At 35.4% G+C, this 26808-nt stretch overlaps 9 protein-coding genes across 9 annotated transcripts; 5 read left to right on the forward strand and 4 right to left on the reverse strand.

Annotated features, from left to right (window-relative positions):
* Nucleotides 1-188: 188 nt before the first annotated feature.
* Nucleotides 189-1512, forward strand: PHYBLDRAFT_149247 (hypothetical protein; the record flags this gene model as incomplete). The annotated part of the gene is made up of 5 exons (XM_018432243.1): nucleotides 189-290; nucleotides 442-597; nucleotides 732-1041; nucleotides 1165-1268; nucleotides 1357-1512. The coding sequence occupies 5 exons, from the start codon at nucleotides 189-191 to the stop codon at nucleotides 1510-1512; spliced, it is 828 nt and encodes a 275-aa protein (XP_018287500.1).
* A 2191-nt stretch (nucleotides 1513-3703) lies between these two features.
* Nucleotides 3704-4789, forward strand: PHYBLDRAFT_159766 (hypothetical protein). Its single transcript, XM_018434057.1, has 5 exons — nucleotides 3704-3787; nucleotides 3894-3993; nucleotides 4073-4206; nucleotides 4281-4343; nucleotides 4458-4789. Exons 1-5 carry the CDS (start codon nucleotides 3727-3729, stop codon nucleotides 4541-4543), a joined length of 444 nt encoding a protein of 147 aa, XP_018287501.1. The 5' UTR covers nucleotides 3704-3726; the 3' UTR covers nucleotides 4544-4789.
* PHYBLDRAFT_182738 (copper fist DNA-binding transcription factor) lies at nucleotides 4790-6720 on the reverse strand. The gene is made up of 5 exons (XM_018438666.1): nucleotides 6495-6720; nucleotides 6179-6332; nucleotides 5963-6001; nucleotides 5049-5675; nucleotides 4790-4853 (listed from the first exon to the last, which is right to left on the reverse strand). Exons 1-5 carry the CDS (start codon nucleotides 6552-6554, stop codon nucleotides 4825-4827), a joined length of 909 nt encoding a protein of 302 aa, XP_018287502.1. The 5' UTR covers nucleotides 6555-6720; the 3' UTR covers nucleotides 4790-4824.
* A 3168-nt stretch (nucleotides 6721-9888) lies between these two features.
* On the forward strand, nucleotides 9889-10963 carry PHYBLDRAFT_39395 (hypothetical protein). Its single transcript, XM_018440121.1, has 3 exons — nucleotides 9889-9997; nucleotides 10452-10551; nucleotides 10708-10963. Exons 1-3 carry the CDS (start codon nucleotides 9936-9938, stop codon nucleotides 10714-10716), a joined length of 171 nt encoding a protein of 56 aa, XP_018287503.1. The 5' UTR covers nucleotides 9889-9935; the 3' UTR covers nucleotides 10717-10963.
* A 699-nt stretch (nucleotides 10964-11662) lies between these two features.
* Nucleotides 11663-12942, forward strand: PHYBLDRAFT_149251 (hypothetical protein; the record flags this gene model as incomplete). Its single annotated transcript, XM_018432244.1, has 6 exons — nucleotides 11663-11734; nucleotides 11814-11957; nucleotides 12068-12193; nucleotides 12275-12569; nucleotides 12642-12775; nucleotides 12892-12942. The coding sequence occupies 6 exons, from the start codon at nucleotides 11663-11665 to the stop codon at nucleotides 12940-12942; spliced, it is 822 nt and encodes a 273-aa protein (XP_018287504.1).
* Nucleotides 12943-13245: 303 nt separating this feature from the next.
* On the reverse strand, nucleotides 13246-15484 carry PHYBLDRAFT_126873 (hypothetical protein). Its single transcript, XM_018429132.1, has 4 exons — nucleotides 15314-15484; nucleotides 14765-14980; nucleotides 14470-14628; nucleotides 13246-14348 (listed from the first exon to the last, which is right to left on the reverse strand). The coding sequence occupies exons 1-4, from the start codon at nucleotides 15461-15463 to the stop codon at nucleotides 13422-13424; spliced, it is 1452 nt and encodes a 483-aa protein (XP_018287505.1). The 5' UTR covers nucleotides 15464-15484; the 3' UTR covers nucleotides 13246-13421.
* A 723-nt stretch (nucleotides 15485-16207) lies between these two features.
* PHYBLDRAFT_188256 (hypothetical protein) lies at nucleotides 16208-17910 on the reverse strand (the record flags this gene model as incomplete). The annotated part of the gene is made up of 3 exons (XM_018439472.1): nucleotides 17529-17910; nucleotides 16719-16841; nucleotides 16208-16361 (listed from the first exon to the last, which is right to left on the reverse strand). The coding sequence occupies exons 1-3, from the start codon at nucleotides 17600-17602 to the stop codon at nucleotides 16208-16210; spliced, it is 351 nt and encodes a 116-aa protein (XP_018287506.1). The 5' UTR covers nucleotides 17603-17910.
* A 503-nt stretch (nucleotides 17911-18413) lies between these two features.
* On the reverse strand, nucleotides 18414-19867 carry PHYBLDRAFT_116135 (hypothetical protein; the record flags this gene model as incomplete). The annotated part of the gene is made up of 2 exons (XM_018428502.1): nucleotides 18414-19736; nucleotides 19814-19867. The coding sequence occupies 2 exons, from the start codon at nucleotides 19865-19867 to the stop codon at nucleotides 18414-18416; spliced, it is 1377 nt and encodes a 458-aa protein (XP_018287507.1).
* Nucleotides 19868-21490: 1623 nt separating this feature from the next.
* PHYBLDRAFT_159770 (hypothetical protein) lies at nucleotides 21491-23387 on the forward strand. The gene is made up of 4 exons (XM_018434058.1): nucleotides 21491-21563; nucleotides 21716-21974; nucleotides 22221-22456; nucleotides 22745-23387. Exons 2-4 carry the CDS (start codon nucleotides 21843-21845, stop codon nucleotides 22905-22907), a joined length of 531 nt encoding a protein of 176 aa, XP_018287508.1. The 5' UTR covers nucleotides 21491-21563; nucleotides 21716-21842; the 3' UTR covers nucleotides 22908-23387.
* The last annotated feature ends 3421 nt before the right edge of the window (nucleotides 23388-26808 follow it).

Consider the following 26808-nt stretch of genomic DNA (forward strand, 5'->3'; position numbering starts at 1 on the left):
TTATCAGTTATAAAGAATATAGTATTAATGGGATATTATAGATAAAAGGGTAGACAGATAGATGTATTCACACACGCACAGAAATAGATAGGTAGATACATGACCTTCCAAAGTTATAGTCCGACAATTGGTAACACGTCTTTTATGTATTACTTGCTCCTTGTTCTTACTCTTTTCTCTTTCTTATCATGTTGGCAGCTGTAGGACAGTTTTGCGCCACGTCTTCTGTGGCTCTTAATAGGCAGATATGTAATGGTCTGGCCTCAAAAGCAGCCCTTCTTGGTGCAAAGGTGTGACCATTTTATTCCCACAATACACGATTGCTCTGATTGTAATGATGATAATCATTATCATTATAAATATTGAAAAAAAAAATCAATTGAAGTATATAAGAAATTTGTACATTACGAATGAGACTTAATTTTCTGTGGTCAAGTGTAGATGTTGTTTTTACCAGAGGCATCTGATTTCATCTCAGAGTCTAAAGAACAGACATTCTCCTTGACAACTAACCTCACAGACTCTGTATTTCTTGGAGATATGAAACAGGCTGCCAAACAAAATAATATTTGGGTGTCTGTGGGTGTACATGAAAAGGTTGCTTGTCTTTACCATTACTAGTATTACTATTATCTTTATTACTTACATTAAATTTTCCCTTCGCCTTGGCCTTTGTTCTTGGTCTTGTTTTCGCTTTTGTCTCCTTCATCCTTCCTTACATTATATTGTAGGCAAAATCACCAAATCAAATTTACAATACCCATGTAATTATTGATGCTTTAGGAGAGATTGTTGCTGAGTACCGCAAGATCCATTTATTTGATGTGGACATCAAGAATGGTCCACGTCTAATGGAAAGCGAGACAACCCTCAAGGGTCCAAGTCTAGGAAAGGTTGTCCCAAGTCCACTCGGAAAAATTGGTCTTCAGACGTGTTACGACTTGCGCTTTGCAGAACAATCGATTGCCCAGCGTCAAAGAGGGGCAGAGATATTGACATTCCCTAGTGCATTTACGATCAAGACAGGAGAAGCACACTGGGGTAAGCCAATTGTGATAACTATTACCGAAAATAAAAATAAAAAGAATAGATGATATATATATATATGGCTTTAGCTACTCATAATAATAACAATTACATTTAAACTTTAATGCATTTGATAAGAGATCCTTTTGAGAGCGCGTGCGATTGAAACACAGACTTTTGTGATTGCTGCTGCTCAAGTTGGCCAGCACAATCCAAAGAGAGCTAGCTATGGGCACGCCATGGTAAATAATTATATGATTATATAATTACATATAAGAGAAAGAAAATAATAATGTTATAATTCCAAGCTAATAATTAAATGATGCTTAGATTGTGGACCCATGGGGAACAGTTTTGGCTCAATGCGAGAACAGTGGAGAACCAAGCTTAGCGATTGCACCTATAGATCTTACCTTCCAGCAAACATTGAGAGTTCAAATGCCAGTAATGGAGCATCGTCGTCATGATATATATCCTGCTCTTTGATACATACACCTTGTCTTATCTTGCACTTCTTTTTAAAACAATTAAAAATAGAATAGAATAGAATAAAAACTGCTTGAGAATTTCTTACTGACAAAATGTTGGCCCTTTTTTTTTCTTTCTTATTCTTTATATCTGTTATTGCATTGTGCCTTGAATGGTACGACGTGACTGACTGAGTAAAGATGGAGTGTACACCAAATTCACGTACACAATCAATCAATCATTGGCCTCCACTCCCATTCTAGTAGAGATTTTTTTTAAATTTTTTTTTAATTTTATTATTTATATATACATATAATCTTGTTTATAAATTCCAAACAAATTGAACATGTCAGACCATAGTGATTTCGTTGAGCCATCCAGTCCTCCTATTACAAAAGAAACGCGAAAACTTCGAAAGAAAAAAGTGTTTTTAGATGACGAACTGTCAAATGAAGAGAGTGATGAAGTCGTGACAGATGAAGATTCGGTTGACCAGGTTGACACTGATGATCTACTCGAAGAAGCCGAATCTGTTCCTCCATTCAGACCTACACTTGTTAAACGTAAAGTCAAGGCAAAGAGAAGAGCTGTCCAACCAAAGGTAAGTTGTAACGTACACGTATGTACATATATATATATATGTGTGTGTGTGAGCTTAACTAAAATAATTTCATTGAACAAAATTATTAAAATAAAATGAAATAAAATAAACTGTCTTGTCTATACATAAGAAAAAGGCAGCAGTAACTCCACAAAAGGCAAAAGTTGACAAGGGCAAAAAGGTTGAATTTATCATTACTATTATCATTACTCATTATAATAATAATAATAATAATAATTTTTTTCTTTAAAAATATCAGTGATTAATTAATTAACTATATATATATGTATATATATGTATACTCATTTGTGTGTATTTGAACAACACAGGTCAAGAAGAAGGTTGAATATATTCCAGAGCAAGTTAAACAATTGGCAGCTGAATTTCCAGATAATTATTGGAAATTTCATGCAGACACGAGCTATGATATGATTGACACTATTAATGAAGACTGTCCTCTACAGTCTATTCCTTGTAATATGAGCGATCAGGGCAAGTGGAATTATTCAATATTATTAATAATAAACTCTTTATTTCTTAAAGGATTCAATGCTTTATTTATACTATCATCAGTCTAATTGGGTGTGTTTATATATGCATTAGCTCCTATAACAAGTATGTCTATTTCGCCTGATGGTACCTTGCTTGCCACCTTCTCCAATGTGGGGGCTATCAAGATTTGGGACATAGAAGACGATTTCCGAATGGTTCGCAAGTTACGTGACATGGAAGAAATGCACATTGATGAGTTTTATTGCGGAAAATTTGTCTCAGAAAGCCAGGCACTATTGGTGACAGGTGGCAAGCTAAAGGACCGCCACAGATTTTCTGTTCAGGATGAAGATAATCATATTCTACCATGCCCCATAAAAGTAAGACAGAAAGAGAGAGTATCTTGTAAAGTTTTTTTTTAATTTTTTTTCCGAACAATCATTTGTTGTACTAGGTGTTTGATATTCAAGAAAACAAAGTGCTCAGTCGTTTGGATGGGCACATGGAAGAAATTTTGTGCATAAAGGCACTGATGTTCAAAAATGAAAACTACTACATATCCACCAGTCAAGATGGGTACATTATCAAATGGCATATGGATTCTAACTGGTCGCAAGTATCAAATCTTACTATACACACACACATATATATATATAGTCTGTAAAAAAAAAAGATGTATAACTTACTAAAAAAAAGCAAACCTTTGTGGGGTCAAAATATAGTACTCTCTTAGACTCGACACGCATGGAAGATGGTATCACTTGCATGGCATTTACAGTCTCTTTCCTTCCTAACACAGGAAATAAGTACTTTATGGGTGCTTGTGATGAGCATCTACGGTTGTATGATTTCGAAGAAGCTCAGGTACAAAATTATGAAAAATAAGAAAGAATATTGATAATTCTAATGATAGAATTAACTCTTTTTGTTTTGTTTTTATTTCTTGTATTAAAACCAACAACAATAACATACAATGGAAAATATAGCTACTACAAACATTCGAGGACATGTACTCATCTTATTGTGATTGTGGTAAATTTGTAAAATGGCTTGATGCAGCTGCCTTTGAATCGGCAAGAAAGAATGAAGACGACGCAGAAGAGATGATTGATGTGGTGAGTTGTGATGAAAATGAAGACATGGGTTATGCATGGTTTATCAGCCGAGGTGCAGAAATGTGTGATGTCAGCGAGGGTGTCTGTAAGTTATTTTTTAAAGCAATCGTTACAAGACATGTATACAAAACAAATGTATAAAATCTAAAGCAACTAACAATTTTATACTTTTTTTTTCTTTGATGTATAAGCTTCATTACCCAATTCGGCTACTCTTCACAAGTTGATCTATCCAACCGAAACAGGAGGTAAATTTGTATTGGAACAGATTAAGAAGTACAAGCACGAAGAGTAAGTACACCCGCACAATCAAACACACATATATATATAAAGCTTATTGCAATACAATAATAATAATTCCATATAAAAGTTACCACGCCAATTCATGGTTAGTCAAGGTTACTTCTAATGGGCGATATCTTTTGGCACCTACAATCTACGGCCAGATCTTTGTATTCAACATGTTCCATGGTCAGTTGACAGCTATTCTAAAAGATCATGAAGGTAAATCGCATTTGTGCACAAGATATATAAAAGAAAAGAAAAGACTGATTTGTATCTGTATCTGCTTTAAAAAGATGTTGAGGTCCGTGATGTAATATTTCACCCATACCGTCCTTTGATTTTCTCAAGTGGTGATGGTAAAGTCGTTGAATGTTTCATATATCTAATTATTACTATTACTATTATTCTTTTGTGCAAGTGCGATTGTTTCAATTAGCTGATCATTATTTGTTGTGTTGTAATATGTGTAGATGGTTGTGTCAAGGTCTACAGCTATAAAAATCTAGTGACAGATGATATTGAAGCTGATCTGCTTGTTGGAAAGGACAGTACATGATGAATAATAAGATTAAGATTAAGACAACATAGAATTCTTTCTTGTCAAAAACGTTACTTTTAGGCTTGTTTGTGTATGTTTATATACATAAACATAATATACATATGCATATACGTATACATATACATATACATATACATATACATATACCTATACATATAGACGTATACATACGCATATACATGCACATGTACATGTACATACATATATAATAATATTAAAACCAGATATTAAAACATGCTGCTTAATCCAAATCAACTTTTTTTTAATGGGTACTCTTATTAAGGATGTGGGTGACTCAAGAGGTATTCTACAGACAGACACAGACAAATACACAGAGACAAGATATAATTTAATACAGATATATAATTATTATAAATATAAAGAAAATAAAAGAAGAAATAGGAATGCAAATGCAAATAGATATAGATATAGACAAGATATAGACATATTTATTCATTTATTTATTTAAGAAGAAGAAGAAAAAGTTAATAATTAATCTTACCTTCGCACATATCTTGGAAACAATCTGAGCAATTTGAAAGACTCTTCTGACACCCACAGCCACACAACATTACTCCGTCTTGATCCATGACCGCAGCCGGGCGGTTTAGAGCTGTACTTCCTGGATGTGGTTTACATGTCGCACACCTACAATCATCACCACAGCTACATGGTTTTAAATGATGAATTTTGTGATTATGACCATTGCCATTGCCATTGACATTGCCGTGGTTATAACTGTGGCTGTGGTCATGGTCATGGTCATGGTTATGGTTGTGGTCGTGGTCGTGGTTATGGTGCGTAAATCGACTGTAGATTTTATTCATCAAGTCTTCTGAACTGGTATGCGACAGTTCGCCCAGGACATCTGTGCAGTTTACTGTTGTCAGTTGATGGTCCTCAGGTTTGTAGATCGGGGTGTCGCTGTCCAGATCGTCCAGTGGATCGTGGATTGGAATTGCGAAGTGGCGACGACTCTGCGGCAGGCCAGCTGACGCTGCGTCTTTTCGAAAAGTAAATTGGTCGGGATTGTCGAGTGGGATAGGAGAAGCATGACGATCGCAGGGTGGAGTGACAGTGCCGTCTGAACTACTCGAGGACATGTAAAAGTCACGGGTCTGATTCTGACCTGGTGGGTTACAAATGCAAAAGGGTAAAGAGCGGTCACAGTGGGTACACGACGACAGGAGATCTACACAGACAAGGCTTTTAAATTAGATTTACATATACAGATAGGTGTAATGTACACACACAGGGTAAGATATATTTAGAGAGGTAGGTATAGAGGTAGATGTATATATAATTATATATAATTATATATTTATATAGATAGATAGATAAAGAGAGAGAGAGAGAGATTATTGTCAATCCTTTGTTTGTATTAGAACCTACCTTTTCCACTAGGGTATCCTGTACCTGATAAAGAAGGATAGCTAGACAGGGGTGGTTGAATGGCTATGGAGAAGAATAAGGGTTAGAAATGTCAGGTATACTTAATTACAAGTAAGTAAGTAAGCAAGCAAGCAAGCTTTGCTATTTATGTATTTATTTATTATATATAAATATAAGTATAAAAAGATTGAAGAAAAGAAGCAGTTTTCTTCTTCTCTTTCTTCTCTTTCTTCTTCTTACATTGGGACTTTCGTGTAGTACAGATACACTTGATGTGCATCTGTTTTGTCTTTCTTAGTTCTCTACATTCAGCGCATTGTGAGACTGGTCTGCCTTTCTTTTTGATTTCAATTAGTTCACGATCAGCATGAAGACAACCTGAGGAGCGATGACCCTGAAAGCGACCAAGCGACCAACCAACCAAAGAACGAACGAACGAACGAACGAACGAACGAATGAATGAAATGATATTCATGTATTAAACGAGAAAGAATCAAACAAAAGACGAGAGCTTATTAGAATATTGGTTTGCTTGTTCTTCATCATCACAGGGTACCTTTATGCATGTTAAGCAAGCGAATTTCTTCACAACACCTTCTTCATCAGTAATGTACATCGTTTGGCCAAACCTGTGCTGCTATCGGAGATAGCTATCAATGATTTTGGGTATTCACAAAAGCCCAAAAGACTTCTTCCTTCCTTTCTTTCTTTCTGTTGTTGTTGTTTTTGTTTTGATTTTTTTGTTTGTTTATGACAGCAAAAAAAAATAAAGTCAATGTATTAAAAGAAAGCAAAAAAAAAAAAACCAAAAATTGAAAAATAAATAAATAAATAAATAAATTATTAATTTTTATTAATTTTTTTTTTGTATTTCCTCTATAATTATTTTTTGTAGTAGTAAATGAGTAGTGTTTTTTTTGGGGGGTTGTATTGTATTTACTAGCATTTCCTCTTTTCCCTTTTATTTTATATATATATATATAATTTATATAAAAGCAGTGCTTGATTTTGCTTTTTTTCTCTTTTAAAAATAGAATGTATTTACAGAGGAGATATGTATATGTATATATATATATATATATAGAAATATAAATAAATTATTATCGAAAGGAAGATCCCTTTTTGTGCGCCTTTAGGGTGTACATATCTAAATACGCATTGTATGTTTCAATTGTTGTAAAGTATAAAAATACATGTATACAATCAAACAAGTAAGCAGTCAGCCAGTCAGCCAGACAGCTGCTGTAAAGTTGAACATTAATCACAAATACAAAAATACAAAGGGTTAACAATTACAATTAATGTATATTTAGATGCTGTATGATAAACAGACTACCTTTCTCTTGAAAGCAGCTGGTTAATATTGTTGCTCTTTTTCGAGTCACAAACTACGCCGTATCATATCATACTGCCCTGCCCTGCACTGTACTGTACTGTACTGTACTGCACTACACTACACTACACAAGAAAACAGAGCAATATATATATGTCTGTGTTGGTTGGTAAGTGTACACACATATTGATTACCTTAAACGGAAGTTCACATGAATGTGGCTGTTTATTAGAATGTGTTACCTTTATCCATTCATGTATTAGCGAGTAAAAATAAATAAATAAATATCAAAATAAATAAGAAAGGGTTTTTTACATGAGCAGCTGGGTGTTCAGCTTCTGGGGTTAATATAAATTTAAGGGGACAAATTTACTACCCAAGTGCGCGCCCACACACAAGCACACACAAGCACACCTTCATATCTAAAAGCAACTATAAGTGTAGAAACGAATACAAGCTTTTAAATTTTTCTCATTTATTTTTTTGGGGGGAGATTTTGGCTTGTTCAAAACCTATTCTACCCAAGGACTCGAGACCATCCAAATAACCTTTATCTTATCTTCATCCTATCATTTTTTGATTGGATCATGTAAGTTGTGTATTTTGGGTATAAGGCTTTAAATATATCAATAGTCAAATGGTAATCAGGAAGTATAATGTCATTGATAAACAAGTAAATGAAGAGAGGAAGAAGTAGAGGTAAAGGATAGAAGAAACCATTATTCTTTTTAGAGATTTCACTTATCCCTTCTTATTTATTCCATATTTAATCGGCGATTACATAAAATTACCCATTTTTATAAATACTGAAAAAAATCCAAATATTTTTTCTGAGATATTAAGCTTACACCATCCATTTACAGCAAGTATAATAGACAATCTCTTCTTTACAAATTGCCAACCGTATGTAATAGGAGGTTTTTATTATAGATATTCACTCTACTTAAGATCAGGCAAAGAGATTAAAGATGAACAAAATGTAATCCGAGAAATTACCTAAAACAAATTATAGCGGAGTTTTTGTCGGAATAAAATGACGGGAATAAATGACAAAAGAAAATAGCAAAATAAGAGTAGATCATTTCCTTTTGAATATACATTGTATATAAAGGACAATGAGATAAGAGATGAAGCGCATGAATACATTGAGAGGAAGAATTATGAAGTTCAAAACTTTAATACTTCTTTACAAGAGCTTTCTTTATTTGATATACAATATATTTTATTTTTCAAATCAAGTTTAAAGTAGAGAATACTTTTTATCTTCCGCAATAATTGCGATTTCATATTCTTCAATTTTTTTTTGTTTGTATGGAGCTGTGACAGGCTGAGATTTATTAAAGTTCTCTGAATGAGTAGGGCAAAAGATATTCTTCAGATATTGGTTTTGTCAACGGTTAAAGTCAATTTTGAACTCGAGCTAAAAGATTCTATACAGAGCACATTTTAATATCTTAAATGCCCAGCATTTGGGCATATAATTTCCCCAATAAGCAATACAAAGAAAGTCAATTTTGACAGTGTATTATCTATTGTGATATATATATATAATTACAACTATCAACATTCTCAATACACGCACACACTTTTTATTTACTCCTTTACTTTTTCTTACAAATAATAAAAGGGGGATTTAATAGTCTTTGATTCTTGATCTTTTAATATTGAGATTAATTAAATTAAATATAAAATAAAACGGTCATTTAAAAAAATAATAAGAAAGTCAAGCATTGAAAACTGATGAAACACCCTATAATGAACGGCTAACAACAAGACCAAAGGTATAATACGTTCAAATATTATAATTGGCAAAAGAAGTAAATAAAGTCTTTAAACTATCTAATATTGAATTCTGGTTGATATACCGTTCAACTTGGATTATTCTTGTGGTATTCGGAATTGTTATTGGGTTAGTATCTCAAAAATGGGAACTTTGATCACCTTTTTGATTCTATTATATATCCTTGCCACAAGAGCATATAGGACTTATGAACCGAGTTACTCCAGTTTCTGAATAATACATGGCTTGAAATGTTGGGCATTCTCTATAGTATCTATTTTATCTTGAAAGTATTCAAAGACATGCTCAATTGGGTTTATAGATTAGGACTTTGCGACTGCCATAATCTAACTGCTAGATTTCTCCAACTAATTTGACCACATCTTGTATCCCATAATATGACAGATTGCACTATATTTCTGGAATGTGAGGATTGAAAGCATGCTCTTTATCTATTTATTTATTGTGCTCACACGTCAAGTTTGGCTTTACAGTAAGATACAAGGTCTGAAGTTTTTCTTTTCTTTTTTTCTTTGCCATTTGGGTTTCTAACTCCGTAAACACCATATATAGAATACCAGAAAGAAAAAGAAAAAAGGAATGATACTAAAAGTTCGGATCGGACAGGTGCGTATTCCGGTACAGTTGAAATTTGGGCTCATAAGAGAATGAGAGTGGCTTTTACTTATTTCTGTGACATCACCAAAATAAAAATTTTCGGACACACTGCCGGAGGCCGAAACGGCTATTGTTTGGCACCCCCTCTCTAGGCTTCGCCTCCCCCCAACCATTCCATTTCTCTCTCTCTTTCTTTCTTCGTTCGTCTCAAGACCAACCCCCTCTCTTCTTCCTTCTTTTTTTTGTTAAAAAAATCAACTTACAAGATGGCCCACGCTAACGTCTGGAACGCTCACCCCCGCTCGAACGGCAAGGGATCTCGTCAGTGGTACGTCTGCTTGTCTCTGTCTGTACCATAAAATTTTGGAGTGGGTGGCTTGGTTTTTTTCGTTCTTTCTACAACCTTTCTTTTCTCGTTCTCGGTGGCTTATACTTGTGGATTTTAAAAAAATTAAGGGCATTTTTATAAAAGAATGAAAGAGTAAGAGAGAGACAGAGACTAAGAGAAAGACGTTGAAAAGAAAGAAAGAGAAAGAGCAAAATAAATCAAAGAGCTACTCACAAGAAATTATATGTACCTTGAATTTTGCTTTATATAAAATATATGTGAAATGTACATAGACATATTTTATAGAATTGAATAGAATATGATTGAATTGAATAGAATACATTGTGTATATATGAAATTGTTCAATAAAAAAAATTGTATATTAATAATATTCTGAATTTTCTTTATATATATTTTATATTTATATTTAAATTATAATATATGCGCTTCTTAGCCGTGTCTGCGCTCACCGTGCTGGTTTGATCCGCAAGTACAACATCAACATTTGCCGTCAGTGCTTCCGCGAGTACGCCAGTGATATTGGCTTCAACAAGGTAAAAAAAAAGAACCGGGAAAGCGATGTTTCTATTGCTCAACAATAGAAATAATCTATAACACCAAACACCAAAGCCTTACTTGGCTTGTTTGTTCTTGTGTCTATCTATCTGTATTGGACTTGCAAACTTATTTTTATATTTCTGCTCTCTTAGTACCGTTAATCGGTTCATGGTCTCTCGCTATTCTAGCCTGTTCCCACCTCTTCTATCTCTCCTCATCTCCTGCCCTTAGGTGTGGGTTAAGAAAAGCATGGGTTTAATTCTTCTTCTTTTTTTTTAACTTTTTTTTTCTTTCTCTATTAAAAAAAAAAGGGTTGTGGGTTTACTATCTTACAAGCCAATTTTTTCTTCTAGATTTTTTTAAAAAAAATCAAAAATATTAAAATATATAAAAACCAAAATCGAAATTATTTTGTACATAACGAAGAGGGGGAAATCCTTGTTTGCTTTTTCCTTGGTTTGACTCGAGTCTGCTTATCATAATATTCGCTTTATACTATAAATTAATTTAAACCAAATGAGGACAAGTAATACCATTGCCATGACAATCCCAATAATAATATTATTATACAAAATTAAAATAAAATTTATATATAAAAATTAAAAATAAAAGAGGTTTCATTTTGTACAGCCTTTTTTTTTGGTGATCATTACTACAATTACTATTGAGTTTAATTGAGTTGAGTTAAATTGAGCTGAATTGAATTGAACTGTGTGTATTTTCTTCTTCTGCACTTTGTGTTTGTTTGTGAAGCTGTAGTGAAGTCATCTTACGACTAAGCAAAAAAAAAAATTCTTCTTCAGACAAAATTCGCATGAATTTGTTTGCTTGTCTTTTAATGTGAAATTGATCAATCAAATTAAAGGCTTTTGCAGATTCACCTCAAACCCCCGTCATCCAAAAAAAAGGTGAATCTAAACTCGTTCTCTCCCTCTCTTTTTCTTGGCTTTGTATATAAAAGACATTCGATTTTGCATCTTGCTTCTCTTTCCATCTTGTCAATTTTGCCTTTCTATTCTTTATCTACAGCTTTATATATATATATATTATATATTTAAATAACCTCTTTATATTATATTCACACTTACTCACATACACACACCAAAGATGAGCAGCAATTACGGTGATTCGTTTGCTATAACAAACCCAATGTTCTTGGTAACAGGTATCATGGTTATTGTAAGTATATTGTCATCAGTATTAGCACCAGATTGCTACAAGTAAAATATATAACTAACTGACCAACTTAATCATCTAGATTGGATGGCTGATTACCTTTGTCGGTGCTTGTGCTGCTGGATTTGTCGGTGTCGGTTGGTGGATGATCATCTACAACCTATTCTTTATCATCGGTGTCTGGACTGCAGTGGGAATGAAGCGCTTTATTAACAATCGCCACATGGTATGTCATTCAATTAAAGAAGCATAAATAAGAAATATTTGTTAAAATATATATAAATAAAGTATTAACCTTTATACGATCAATTGCTTATCTATGCTGTCCTTTTCTAGATCCTTGTCTTCTTGACTATCAGTATTGTCTACATGACCAGTCTCATCCAAATCTTTTTGGACAGTGACTGGAATAGAGGCAACAGAGCTGGTGCTGGTGGTGCTGTCATTATGATTATCATGGAAGTAAGTAAACAATCTCAGAATTTTGTAGTTGTCTATAGTAGATATACATATCACCTAAACTTACATCAAATCTCCTCATAGTTCCTCTGGATCTTCTTGTTGGCCTCAAACGAAGACTCTTGGATCGTCAACAAGACTAGCCACATGAACAACACTGGAATCGGTGGAAAGCCTATGATCCAGAACCGCTTTGGAAACGGTGGAAACAACTCCAATGTCCACCCCCATGAATATAAGGAATCTGCTCTGCCAAACCATCCTTCCGGTGGCCATGACTCTTACAACCATCGCAATGTCACAAGCAACATCTCTTCCGGAAATGCTCCCCCTACCCCCAGCCGCGAAGGAATTAGCCAAGCAAAGGCACTCCATGGATGTAAGTCTGTTAGCCTTTTCTTTTAGAAGGAAAGTCTTTGTTTAAATCTGACAAATTATTATTGCTCAATAGATACTGGCAGCCCAGAAGACCCTAATGAATTGTCCTTTGAGAAGGGTGAATCACTTGAAATCATCGATCGCTCTGGCAATTGGTGGCGGGCCAAGAAACATGATGGATCTGAAGGCATTGTTCCCAGTAACTACGTAAGATTTTCATCAAAGAAGAATATTTTATAAAATGAAACCCTTGTACATTGAAGAAAATGACTGATTCTAATTTATTTATGTATATATGAAACAGTTTATTTAAGTATCTGTAGTTTGAATTGGATCCAACCCAAGCCATCCAAAGAGACGATCTCTTCTTATAATTATGCTGATAATAATATAACTTCCTTTCATTTTATTTGATATTATTATTATTATATATATATATATATTATTCTTTCCTTTTCTTGTTACTATTACTACTATTACTACTATTACTCTTATAATTATTATCATTATTATCATTATTGTCCACATTAAATAAAATCCAAATATATATATATATAACAATGAGTGCTTATATTATTTTTTGATTATTATTATTATTTTAAAAGATATTACATTGGCCAATACATGTATAAATCAAAAGGTGGTTTTAATTATTACTATTGGTTTGCAAGGGATATAATAGCTAATTTCAAATTTATTAATTTATTAATTTATTTACATACAAATGTCAATACAGAATGGCTCTAGTAATAGTAATAGTAAACATATATCATGTAAACTGAACTTTCTTTTGATTCTTTGTTACTACCAGTATATCATTACAAGAAATCCATCATCATCACAATCATTTTTTTTAATCAGATTTAATTCGGCGCATGGGTGCCCATAATGCAGTCATGGCACCAATGATAGACATGACGACAGCACCAACAGTGTAGCAGGACACTGGGCCGGTCATCCAGTAAAGTCCACAGGCAGAGACTGGTCCAAGTGCACGTCCCAGTTGGCCAAAGCTACGGAACTCACCCAATGCACGGCCTTTGGTCAGCCGATCGTTCTCTGCATGATCGTCATCGCATTGTAAACTAGCCAAGCTGGTCAGACAGTTCACCACCGTGCCACTCGTAAACGCAAGGAAACACACTCCGCCGTAAAGCCATGCTTGATGGACGCGAAGAGCAGTGATCGCCAGGCATACAAGTCCAGCCACGCAAGCCACCATGCCTTGGATCACCAATGCCTTTTCTCCAATAACCTGCACCTTGCGTCGGACATAGCCACCTTGGATCAGCGAAGACAGAATTCCCATTGTACCCAACAGCTTGCCTTGCTGCATGTGACTGTAGTCTAGGACATCAAAGGTCAGAAACACCAGGGTAAATTCCATGCCTGAGAACAAGAGACTAAACAAGCACTGGAGTGTATTGAGTCGTCGGAGATTGGCCAATCGGGTTTCTACTGAACCCTGAGAGTTTAAAGAAGTAGTAGTAGTAGTGTTATCTTTGGTTTCAGAAGATTCTGTGGATTTCTGCTGCTGCTGCTGCTGTTGTTGTTGTTGTTGCTGTTGCTGTTGTTGATTGCGAGTTTCAGGTAAATATTTGGCCAGATATAAAGTTTCGATGACCAGCAGAACCATGGCCACCAGGGCTGGCATAGAGTAAGGGTAGATTCCCCACTCTACAGCGTGTGGATAAACCTGGGCGAGATCAATTGAAGCAAACCAGGCTCCAAGAGGAGGGCCAAAAGTAAAGGCAACTGCAAATGCAATTCCAACCAATGCCTATCATTTTGAAATCGATACATATAAGTTGCTTATTTTTTTTTCTTTTAAATACATATAAAAAGAATCCCAAAGAAGTGTACATATATATATGTGTACATGTTATTTTCATCTTACATACCAAGTTACGGGATCTTCTTTCTGGAAGAGTGATGTCCGAGATAATTGCAATGCTCAATTGGACATTTCCTTCGCTTAAACCACCAATTAAGCGAGCCAACAAAAAGGTTGAAAATGAACGAGAAAATAACCAGACGAGTGTTGATGCAATATTACCGACCTATTATTTATTTATTTATTTATTTATTTGATTCGATAATTATAATTATAATTATTATTTTGTAGAAAGTTAGTGAGTGAGTGAGTGAAATGGCCTGATTGTTTATTTTCTTTTAAATACCTAAATCTATACCTACCATAGTCCATAAGAGTACTTTACGGCGTCCCAGCTTATCACTCGCTCTTCCGATCCAAGGAGATACAATAAACTGCAAAAACGAGAAAAAAGATCCCACCAGTCCACCCAGCAGAACCGTGTCCCATTTGTCTCCACGTTGACCAGATACAGATTCTACTGTCACCAAACCTTTGTATTGTTCCAACAGTTGAAGTGCCCAACCCAACAGAGTACCCTTTTATACACAATATATATATATATTTTGATATTTTTATTTTTTGTATTCAGAAAAATAAAAATAATAACAATCATAATGATAATGATAATGATAATAGGTATAATCGAAATCATAGTATCAAAATGAATTCAAAGGACATAATTATTAGAAATCAACATGTTTCCTTCTTGCGCAGTTATGACCATGTAATTAAAGAGCTCATACGAAACATATAGTCTCTCTCTCCTCTTTTCATATATTGCTCCCATATACAATAGAGAAACAAAAGGAAATAATGGTATTCCCCTCTTCTTTTACTCTACATATCTATTTCTATTAATTTAGGCTTACCTGACGAGCGAGATCTTCTTGCTGGTAGTAGTTCAATAGTCGTGGAAAGAGCGGAAGAATAATGGTGAATGCGAGCAAGTCGATCAAGAGTGCTTTGAACACGATTCCAACAATCCGTTTTTCATTCTTGATTGAATTAGATTGTACCATTATGAATGAACAAATTATGTTTCTTTATAAAGGTATATATATATATATACACTAATAGTAGTAATAAAGTAGAAATAAAATAACAGAACACAAGAAAAAGGGTCGCTTTTATATATATATATTTATCTGTAGAATAGATATATTTCCTTTTTTTCCCCCTTTCTTTTTTTTCCCTGTCCTTCATTTATAAAATTTATCATTATGAGATTTTATATAGATAACTTTGTCTTGTATTCAGTCACCGCTTTTTTCTTTAGTCTTCTTTTCTTTGTCACAAAAAATGAACAGACAGGCAGACATCTTTAGTTTTCAAATATACCTTTTGTTGGGAAGAATCAAAGGCTAAATCTTCTACTTCTTTCATTATCGAGCTTTATTACACATCATACACAAGTTTGATCATTTGGTCTAAACTGATAGATTATTCTCATTGTAATTTCTTAATAGGTAGTGGACAAACCAAAAGAAAAAGAAAAATTATAAAATAAAGCCCGTTTTTAGTAGATCTGATAAAGAAATAACCGTATCTTTTTTTTTCGTATTTCCGATTGCAAGACAGTTAAGCCAATAAATTATGCTGTCCGGGCCGAACAAAACGTCGTCCAATCATAAATAAGTCTTCGCTGCCAAAAAAACCTAAAAATGTCCCCTCTTGAGGGGGTTTTTTTTTTAGGAAGCTTTTGATTAGAGTGGATGTTGTGCTGTGGCAAATTCAACTCAAATTTCCATAGATTTTGTAGCAGTTCAATAGAATTCTGTGGCAATTTCAAAATAGAAAGCAAATCTGCTGAAATACAAAACTCTGAATTGAGCGACACGAATTCGACAAATATAGAAGTGAGTATTTTGCCATACGACACCTACTCTATTATCATCAGCATTGTTCACATTGATCAATCTTTGTGGGATCATATTTTATTTTAATAGTGAACAATGCGTGTGTTCATTTCTCTTTATATATTTACGGTAGAACATACATGCACATATGCGCACACAACGAAAAGAAAAGAGTTTAATTAATTGATTATTTTTTTAAAGACGTTTGTTATCAGATCATCATGTAAAATCATATCATATCATATATATGGTTGTGACCTGTTGCTGTTACTAAAACCAAAAAGCGGTTAAATACTGTAGTAAGACAATAATATGTATTGCTTATCGAGTTCTTGTACTAATACATTATACTTTCCTATTGCACTGCTGCACTACCTAAAAGCATGAATGCTCCTTTTCTTTTTCTGTTTTATCTTACATATGTACTGTATTCAATATCTCTCTTTTTAAAACTAAACCTTGTAATTCATTTAACACAACACTTGGTGTCCAGTATATTTTGTAAACCCTGGTACAGTCATAGGCAAAACCATTTGTACCTCTGACCCCAAAAGATTTATGGGAGATATCATGGCATATATTCAACATCCAACTGCTCATCACGAATAATAGTTAATATTTGATATGTCCTCCTTTAACCTCAATTAGAACCCTTCAAATCATTAACGGTATTTATACTGTCCCTCTTGTCACTCATGCGTCTCTCGAGAGCCCACCAGAGATACTCTATGGAGTTGAGATCCGGGCTTTGAACTCGCCAGTAGTCAAATCCTCGGACCTCATGGCAATCTTTCCCACCACCTCGAATACGACCCAGTATGACAGCTGGGGTTGTCTTCTTGGAACACAAAATGCCTATTCTGTTCCCGTAAAAGATTTTGATACCAAGGGGAAAAGTTCTGAACCAAAGTGTTCATGTATTGGTCTTGGTTTACGCTACCATCTAGGAACACCAAAGCCCCGAAAACCACCGGCCCAGAAACAACTCCAGATCATCACGCTACCCTTTCACTTGGTTCCTTCAATAATATTTTCTTCCTAAAACCTTTTGCCAACGTTCCTAATCGTCCAAGCTCCTCGATCGTTACCCTCCACTGCGAATCGTGATTCATTTGACCATACTACACCTTTCCATTGGTCATCAGTGCAATTGACACGCTCAAAAGTCTATACCAGCCGTCTTTTCTTGGCTCTGGCGATCCTGTCTCATCCATTCTTAATGATGTACTTGAAGGTTGACAGACTCATGCCAACTACCAATGAAAACTGGATTTCTCCATAATTTGCTAATTGCATGTACATGATGCATCCGTATTTGTAGGGATCGCTTTCTTTAATGTGAACCAAAAGTGTTTTCTGATGAATTTGTGTTTTGAATGTTGGATTCGATTTAATAATATTAGGAGAGAACAATGTCTTTCTTTGGATTTTTTTTCTTCATTTTTCGCGGGGTCAAAAACGTTTTTTGAGCGTGAGTGTGTACTCTCTTCACAAACTGTTCGCCTTTGACCAACACAAATGTGTATATGCTTTATTATAAACAAAGCAAAATATGTGTAAACTATTTTGTATTTTATAAATAAAAAAGAAAAGAAAAGGTTTTAACTCTTCATGTGCAAGGTTGTAAAGTTATAAACATCTAAATAATTACAGGAAAAGGAATGAAATTTATAGCTTTTATAGCTTAAATTGTTTTTTAAGAAAAATAAAAGTAAACTATCACCATGACAACTCAGGATTCTTTTTTTCTTGTTTTATATATTTATATATATAAATCTAATAAGATTCTATAAAATCAACGCCTATAGCATTCAAGACATTCACATCAAAAAGTATTTAAGACTTTCTTTTGGTTTGATTGTAACAAAAATGAGAACTGTCGCGGACAGTCTCGATTTTTTAAAATTTATTCATTATTATTATCATTTAAATATGCTTCATAAAAAAAATAATGCATAATAAACAAATAATAAGTTTGTGGTAATAAGGTAAAAAGAACCGCATTATTTAATTTTGTTGTTGTTGTTGCTGCTGTTGTTGTTGCTGTTGTTGTTGTTGCTGATACTGTTGTTACACAGTTACAGTTGCTATTGCTCTGGTTGGTTCAAGAGATTTATTTCTTGCCAGCCTTGGCAGCAGCCTTGGTGACCTTGGAGGCCTTGTCGACCTTCTCGACGGCCTTGATGACACCGACGGCAACGGTCTGACGCATATCACGGACGGCGAAACGACCGAGAGGGGGGTAGTCAGTGTAGGCCTCGACGCACATGGGCTTGGAGGGAACCATCTTGACGATGGCGGAGTCACCGGACTTGATGAACTTGGGGGCATCTTCCATCTTCTTACCGGAACGACGGTCGATCTTCTCGAGGAGCTCAGCGAACTTGCAGGCAATGTGAGCAGTGTGGCAATCGAGAACGGGGGAGTAACCAGCACCGATCTGACCGGGATGGTTGAGGACAATAACCTGGGCAGTGAAGGAACCGGACTCCTTGGCGGGGTCGTTCTTGGAGTCAGAGCAGACGTTACCACGACGGATATCCTTGACGGAAACGTTCTTGACGTTGAAACCGACGTTGTCTCCGGGGAGACCCTCAACGAGCTGTTCGTGGTGCATTTCGACGGACTTGACTTCAGTGACAACACCAGCGGGGGCGAAGTTGACGATCATACCAGCCTTGATGACACCAGTCTCGACACGACCGACGGGAACAGTACCGATACCACCGATCTTGTAGACATCCTGGAGGGGAAGACGGAGGGGCTTGTCGGAAGGACGGACGGGAGGGTCGATGTTGTCGATGGCCTCGAGGAGAGTCTTTCCAGACTTGACACCAGCCTTGGTCTCCTTGGTCCATCCCTTGAACCAACCCATGTTGACGGACTCCTCCAACATGTTGTCTCCGTGCCATCCGGAGATGGGGACGAAGGGAACGGACTTGGGGTTGAAACCGATCTTCTTGATGAAGGAGGAAACTTCCTTGACGATTTCGTTGTAACGGGCCTCAGACCACTTGGTGGTGTCCATCTTGTTGATGGCAACGATCAACTGGCGGACACCGAGGGTGAAGGCAAGAAGAGCGTGCTCACGGGTCTGACCATCCTTGGAGATACCAGCTTCGAACTCACCGGTACCGGCAGCAATGATGAGGACACCGCAATCGGCCTGGGAGGTACCAGTGATCATGTTCTTGATGAAATCACGATGACCGGGGGCATCAATGACGGTGACCATGAACTTGGGGGTCTCGAACTTCCAGAGAGCAATATCGATGGTGATACCACGTTCACGCTCGGCCTTGAGCTTGTCAAGAACCCAGGCGTACTTGAAGGAACCCTTACCGAGTTCAGCGGCTTCCTTCTCGAACTTCTCGATGGTACGCTTGTCAATACCTCCGCACTTGTAGATCAAGTGACCGGTGGTGGTGGACTTGCCCTGAAGAATTGAAAGATATTTTAGAATTTTTTTGTTTTTTTGTTTATATTTCATAACAAGTAACAGCGAATACTTACGGAATCGACGTGGCCAATAACGACGACGTTAACGTGAGTCTTTTCCTTACCCATTTTCTATAAGAAATAGAATAGAAATTTACATAGAGGTTTTTTTTAGTATTAAGAATTATATCTACGTGTTTTCTTCTCCTTTTACCTTTTAAATTTTTTTTGAAAAAAGAGGGGAAAACAATGAGATACCGAAAACCGAGAATTTATATGGACCGAAACTTTGTTTTTTCGCTTTCTGAAAAGCCACCATTCGACAAGTCACACAAGCTACTGAATGTTATTGGTAGATTTTGATACCCGTAAGGGAGTTTATAAAGTATAGGCTTGTGCGACAAATCAAAATCAACTGAGAAAATAAAATTTTGGAAGCGGTACGAGTTTTGATTGGTTACATTGTAGCCCAAACTTTGGTTTCTCTCTTTCTTTATAATTTTTTTTTGTAATGGTTTGTATTGATATTATTTTCTTTTATTTTATTTTTATTTTTAGTTAGGCATAGTAATAATAAGAGGAGTATTCTATAGGTTCAATAGCGATTATAGGAATTGTTAAAAAAAATTAAGTATAGACAAAAATGTTCATTGCAAAAGTGGCAAAATGGGTAAGACAGATTGTGAAACAAATAGACTGACAGACTGAGAAAGACAGACTGAGACAGAGACAAAACTATCTCAACAAGATAGAAGAGATCGAAGCAAATCCAAAAGTCACAATTTTAATCAGAAAAATAATCATAAAAATAAATAAAACTATATTGATTTACGATACAAGACAAAATGTGAATTTTTATTTTATTCAATTTTGAAACAAATCTGTGCTATTCTTTTTATTTATTATTATTTTTTGCATGATTTCCTATATATAAATCAATTAAATAAAATGAAATGACATGACATGACATAAAAATAAATATAAATTTATGGCACTGTCAAAACTGTTTGTATGACAAGCTCAGATTTTCCTTTGACATTCATTTCTTATTTATATATGGATATAGATATATAACTATATGAGATTTTCATTGTAAATCTTTCGAAAGTAAATAATAAAAGACATGGAAAATTATTGTATTTTCAATACAATTGATTGAAAGCCTTTATTTATTTATTTATTTTCTGTTTTTTTTTATTTTTATTTTATTTTTGTATTTTGACTGTTACTTCACGTGATTCATTCTTCAAAGCCATCTGTGCAGTATTGGGTAAATAGTAATTATATAATACCTATAACCCTTTTTTTTTTGCACTTTGCTTCATGATTGATCCGGGCTGATTCTCTTACAGAGTGACCCATTAGCTTAGACTTTGTAGTTCACTTTATCAAGGTAATGAACACGTTTTATTTGTAGTCCTTTTTTATTTTAATTTATTTATATATATATATATATATATATATATATATATATTTCTGTACTCATTGGTCTTTGCTTGTCTTTAAGTTCTTAATCTATTCAACCATCTCGCTCTAGATTTCTTATTTGCTTCCCTTTATTTCCTATATCTATATTTATATTATTATATAAAAATACATACATACATACATACATACACACATACATATATATATATACGCACAAGCTTGATTACATTTTATATTTTATATTATACATACACAAAAACTCACTTCATCTTTATTATCTTCCGACATCCTTTCTCTCTCTCTCTCTCTCCCCTTTAAAGAATCAAAAAGTTGATTTCAGCTTATTTCATCTCAATCTCCTCGAACTCTATCATCTAAACATCTTTTTGGAATCAAGGTAAACATTAGAGTCTTTGTATTATTATACATGTTTATACAATGTGTATATACAAGATAGTCTTTTACCTTCTTCTTCTTCTTCTTGTATTTTATTATATTTTATGTGTGTTTGTCTGTTTGTGTGCAAAGTATTGAGATCTTGTCTGATAGAATCTGCCTGCCTGCCTGTCTGTCTGTCTGCTTACCTGCTTGCCTCTCTCTCTCTCTTCAGTTCATTATTTGACCCTCTTCCTTTATTTTTCTCTTATTTTTCTTTCCTTCTCTCGTCTCCTAAAAAATGTACACAAGAGCAGCACCTCACAGTTCACCAAGACCTTTGATCAACCCTCCAACCTACATTGAACACAAAGGCAAACGGTTTTTGATTGTCGATGCACCCAGCAACAACAACCTTCCACTCTACATACAGGTAAGTTGTACTGATACGTATATACGCACGCATGTATATGTATATGAATATGTATATAATGGTATAGTGTGTGTGTGTGTTTATTTTTATTATCATATTTCATTCTTTCAACATCTGATAAACCAAGGTTTTCTCTTTGACTTTCTATATATATATACGAACATGTATTTGTATTTGTATATGTATATGTACATGTACATGTATGTGTGTATATCTATATACCTATATATATATATATATACTTAGGAATTTGAACGTTGGAACGTCACTGACGTCGTACGGTGCTGTGAAGCCACGTATTCAAAGGAACCCCTGACAGCAAAGGGCATTGAGGTGCATGATTGGGTATTTGGGGACGGTGAAGCTCCACCAAGTCACGTCGTCGATGTTTGGCTTATGTTGATCGACGAACGGTTCGGTAATAAAGAAAGTGAAGAACAAAAACCGTGCATTGCGACCCATTGTGTGGCAGGTCTGGGAAGGTAAATATACATATACATATACATATATATAAAGGAAGGAATGAAAGAATGAAGTCTCTTGTGTGTGTGTGTGTGTGTGTGTGTGCGTATATAATGTGCAATGCGTAGTGCGTAGTTTGTGGTGTGTGATGTGTGATATGTGATATGTGAGATTTGTAAAGAAACTATAAAAGTAAGAAGAAGAGGAAGAAGTGAACGAGAAAGAACGAAAAAATGTTACAGTTTTATTAATCTTCTCATCATTTTTCATTAATTATTTTATCCTGTGTATGTGTTTGTGTATCTTAGAGCACCTGTACTTGTAGCCATTGCTCTTATAGAAGATGGAATGCCTCCACTCGATGCAGTTGCTTATATTCGTGAACGTCGTCGGGGAGCGATCAACAACAAGCAACTCAAGTACATTGAAACATACAAACCACGATCGAAGAAGCAGTGTATCATCAGCTGAATCTACTTCTCTTTGCATCACGCTGCATTCTCTACGCTTTTTTTTCCCTCTTCCTTTCTCTCTCTATCTCTCTTTTTGTGAGAGTGTATATGTATATATGTATGCATATGTATGTATGTATATTCTCATCTTTAGGCAGAAAACATCAACAACGAGCGAGCAATCTCTTCACACGCACGCACACGCACTACACCCACACATCTACCCAAATATACTCACTCGAACTACACTACACTACACTACACTACACTACACCGCACTACACTACACTACACTACACTGCACTGCACTGCACTATATACATTCACACTTTACACTTTTATACTTTTACACTTACATATACACCACCACCACCGTCACTATAACCGCCATCACCATCATCACCAACATTTCTTTTCCTTCTTCTTCTTCTTTTTTGAAGCCTTTCTCTCTTTCTCTTCCTTTGTGTTTTTTTGTTTAAATTTGAGAGGTTTGTCTGTTTAAATATATAGATATCTATATGTATATGTATATATATATATGTGTGTGTGTGTATGTGTGTATGTATAGAAATGAAGGAAGAAGAAGAGTAGAATAAAATACAATAGAAAAAAGAAAAGAAAGAATAAGAAGAAGGCAAGAGACCAACCTAGTTATCTTTTATATATATTACACCCAAATCATTATCATTCTTTTTTTTTTGTTTGTTTGTTTGTTCGCCTGTTTCGTTTCGTTTATTAGTGACATTTCATTATTACTTATATATTTAATTACACAAAACGGCCATAGACTTTTTATTATTACTATTTATCATTATTATTAATATTTTGGAATTTATTGAACTATAAATCGATCATTAAATATAGATTACAAATGAAAAAAAAAATCAACTTTATATTTATCATATACCAATGTAAGAAAGGAAGGAAAAAGATCAAATTGATGTATGGGATGGTAAGATCAAAACTTCTTTGGCCTTGGTGGTAGAATTATTTATCGATTTTCTTTATTTATTATATAAATAACTAACAAGATAAAAGATGAATTTGAGATGAACTTGAAACAAGTATATAAAAATAAGATCAAATAAAAGAAGGGAAAAATATAGCTGTAAAATAAATAAACGAACGAACGAACGAATAAATGAAATGAAATGAAATGAATTGATAAAAATGAAATGAAATAAAAGGTTTAAAATAAAATCTACTAAAAGAGAAATAGAAATAAAGGAGATCGAGTAATGAAAATAAAGGTAAGATGATAGACATGAAACTCATACTCACACTCACACTCCCTCACTCACTCACATATATATATATATATATATGAATGCTTGAATATATGAGTGTATGAGTATATGAGTGTATATAGGTGTATATTTGTTAAATCAAGGCAATAGAGCCAAAGACAGTTGAGAGCATCAGACCAACCAAAGACACTGTCAAGATATCTGCTGTGGAAGTAGGTACAGTGGTAGTTGCAAATGGACGAGACCCGATACTCGAGGCAGCTGTGCTTGAAGCAAGTAAAGTAGATCCTATAAATACAGATATGAAAATGAATAAGTATAAGTATAATTATATACACGCCATCAAAATTATATATATATCTCTCACCAAATTAATCCTATTAATAATCCTAATCCTAATCTTAATCATAATCATAATAATAGAAATAATCTACAGACAAAGGGGAAGGAGAAACAGAAAAGGGGAAAGTAAGGGGATGGGATTTGAAGGTAAAGCAAAGGAAGGGGACGAATAAAATAATTCTAGAATCTACCCCCAAAATAATAGCAATAGAAATAGCAATAGTAATAGTGACAAATTGTAGTTACAAAGAAAATAAGAGAAAGAAAGCAAAGAAAAATAAAGGTACTTACGGAGAACAGATCCAGTTTGGCTGAGCTGACTGGGAGCAGCAGAGATACTAAGTGACACGACACTGGAAGGTGCAGCCGACGACAAGGCATTTGATGGCAAGTTAGACACTCCACTGACAGTGTGGGAAGCCAGAACAGGCAAGGTGGTGTTGACGGCAGCAAGTGCGGAAGGTATACCACTTGCGGACTGGATTTGGCTGGCAGGGATCGAAATACCCGAGGCAGCCAATGCAACCGAAGACACTACGGCGTGGCTGTTGGTGATGGCGGTGGTGGGTGCTGCAGATTGGACAGGTGCTGCAGATCCGCTCACAATACGTTGGCTCACGGTGGCACTTGGCTGAACGTGGTCAGACAAGGATGGAAGTCCGACGACAGATGTTGGAGCAGGAGCAGAAGAGTCATGCTGAGAAACTATATGGCTTTGGACAACTGCAGGAGTAGTGGTAGCAGAATCTGCAGATTGAGAGGGGAAGATCGCAGCGGAAGCAGAAGTATGTTCAGAGGCAGAGACGGAAGAAGAATCGTCAGCAGAGTGTGAAACAGTAGCAGACGGGTGGTCAGATGTGGGTTCAGAAGTAGACTGAGCCAAAGCAGTGGCAGCAGATTCAGAGGAGTCAGCAATCGAGCGAAGGGTTGCGGTGGCAGATGGCTCAATAGGAGAACTAGGCTCCACAGTCGATTCGGCTGCAATGATTTTCTTTGAAGGAGTTTCTTGCACTTGAGGGGCTGTGGGCTCCGAGCTGGGCGTTTCTGGTGCTTCGTGGCTAGATTGCGGGGTCGGTTTGATGACCTCGGGCGAATCTGATTCCAAGGCATTCAAGGTTGCCTTTTGGGTTTCTTTCTCGATCGTCTTGGTGGGCTCGTTTTCGATCGGTGTCTCTTTTTCTTCAGCTGGAGGAGTAGGAGCCAGAGAAGGAGTAGGAGGGGAAGAAGAAAGAGGAGAGTATGTGGGTTCGATTTCTTTTTTTGTCTCTGTCTCTGGTGCTGTTGGTTTTGGTTCTGGTGTTGGTTCTGATTCTGGTACTGATTCTGGTACTGATGCTGACTCTGATGCTGGCTCTGATGTTGGCTCTGATTTTGGAACTGCTGTTTGTTCTGCTTTTGGGACCGTCTCTGTTTCTTTTTGGTTGTCGGAAATGGGTGTTGGTGTTCCAGTCTCCTCAGAAGTAGGTTCTTTGGCTGAATTAGTAAGGGATGTGTCTTTTGGGGTCTCGACTGGATCTTCCAGCTGGGCTGCCTTTTGACTCAAAACAAGATTCTTGGCTTCTTCGTTCTTTTTCTGCTCGGCAGTAGGAGGAGCGACGCCTGGCCAGTGATAGGCGATACAACCCGAGAAACAATCGTTACCGCTGCAATTGGCAATGCAGCTATTTGTTGTCTCAACTTTAAATGTATGTATTTATATGTATTTATATGTATAGGTATATCAAGAAAGAATGAGGTTAGCATATGTCAATTAATAATTCTGCTACTACTGCTGTTCCTGCTACTTACCACACTTGGTTTGACACACAGTATCAGATGGCTCACAAGAGCATTGTGCCATGATTTGACCAAGCATTGACATGGAAATAGCGGTCAACAAGAGGCCTTTGGAGAAAGTACACTTCATATTTCTTGATAATGAATATTAAGTAATGTTAATGGTAATGGTAATAAAAGTACTGGTAATAAAAATAGCAAAAAAAAGGTAAATAGAAGGGATACAAGAATGAAAGAAGAGGTGAAATGTGGCAAGATGGGGAGAAGTGAAATTATACAAGGGGGTTTATATAGACCTTTTGGCCGCTTCTTTTATTTTATTTTTTATTCATGGTTCTAAGCAAGGGAATTCTGACCACACCCTTTTTTTCTCTTTACATATATTTATTATTTTTAGTCCATTCTTTTGATTCATTCTCTTGGGCATATATATATATATATATATCAAATACATTACTTTACATTACATTGCTTTACCTTGCCTTACCTTACCTTACCTTACTTTAATGTCAATGAAATTGATACATTATATAGTAATTATATAAGCATATTTCT

Source organism: Phycomyces blakesleeanus (genome assembly GCF_001638985.1).
Source record: "Phycomyces blakesleeanus NRRL 1555(-) unplaced genomic scaffold PHYBLscaffold_21, whole genome shotgun sequence".
Taxonomy (NCBI): domain Eukaryota; kingdom Fungi; phylum Mucoromycota; class Mucoromycetes; order Mucorales; family Phycomycetaceae; genus Phycomyces; species Phycomyces blakesleeanus.

Bases quoted from the DNA above. Each gene is read 5' to 3' on its own strand.
- PHYBLDRAFT_159766 (XM_018434057.1), top strand. From the start codon at position 3,727: ATGGGTTATGCATGGTTTATCAGCCGAGGTGCAGAAATGTGTGATGTC. The intron at 4,207-4,280 runs GTAAATCGCATT...TGCTTTAAAAAG, and splicing joins TATTCTAAAAGATCATGAAG to ATGTTGAGGTCCGTGATGTA. The intron at 4,344-4,457 runs GTAAAGTCGTTG...TAATATGTGTAG, and splicing joins GATTTTCTCAAGTGGTGATG to ATGGTTGTGTCAAGGTCTAC.
- PHYBLDRAFT_159770 (XM_018434058.1), top strand. From the start codon at position 21,843: ATGTACACAAGAGCAGCACCTCACAGTTCACCAAGACCTTTGATCAAC. The intron at 21,975-22,220 runs GTAAGTTGTACT...ATATATACTTAG, and splicing joins ACCTTCCACTCTACATACAG to GAATTTGAACGTTGGAACGT. The intron at 22,457-22,744 runs GTAAATATACAT...TGTGTATCTTAG, and splicing joins TGTGTGGCAGGTCTGGGAAG to AGCACCTGTACTTGTAGCCA.
- PHYBLDRAFT_39395 (XM_018440121.1), top strand. From the start codon at position 9,936: ATGGCCCACGCTAACGTCTGGAACGCTCACCCCCGCTCGAACGGCAAG. The intron at 9,998-10,451 runs GTACGTCTGCTT...TGCGCTTCTTAG, and splicing joins GGCAAGGGATCTCGTCAGTG to CCGTGTCTGCGCTCACCGTG.
- PHYBLDRAFT_182738 (XM_018438666.1), bottom strand. From the start codon at position 6,554: ATGTACATTACTGATGAAGAAGGTGTTGTGAAGAAATTCGCTTGCTTA. The intron at 6,002-6,178 runs GTAAGAAGAAGA...TCTTCTCCATAG, and splicing joins TACTACACGAAAGTCCCAAT to CCATTCAACCACCCCTGTCT. The intron at 4,854-5,048 runs GTAAGATTAATT...GTCTGTCTGTAG, and splicing joins TTTCCAAGATATGTGCGAAG to AATACCTCTTGAGTCACCCA.
- PHYBLDRAFT_126873 (XM_018429132.1), bottom strand. From the start codon at position 15,463: ATGGTACAATCTAATTCAATCAAGAATGAAAAACGGATTGTTGGAATC. The intron at 14,981-15,313 runs GTAAGCCTAAAT...TGTGTATAAAAG, and splicing joins AAGAAGATCTCGCTCGTCAG to GGTACTCTGTTGGGTTGGGC. The intron at 14,629-14,764 runs GTAGGTATAGAT...AATAAATAATAG, and splicing joins AAGTACTCTTATGGACTATG to GTCGGTAATATTGCATCAAC.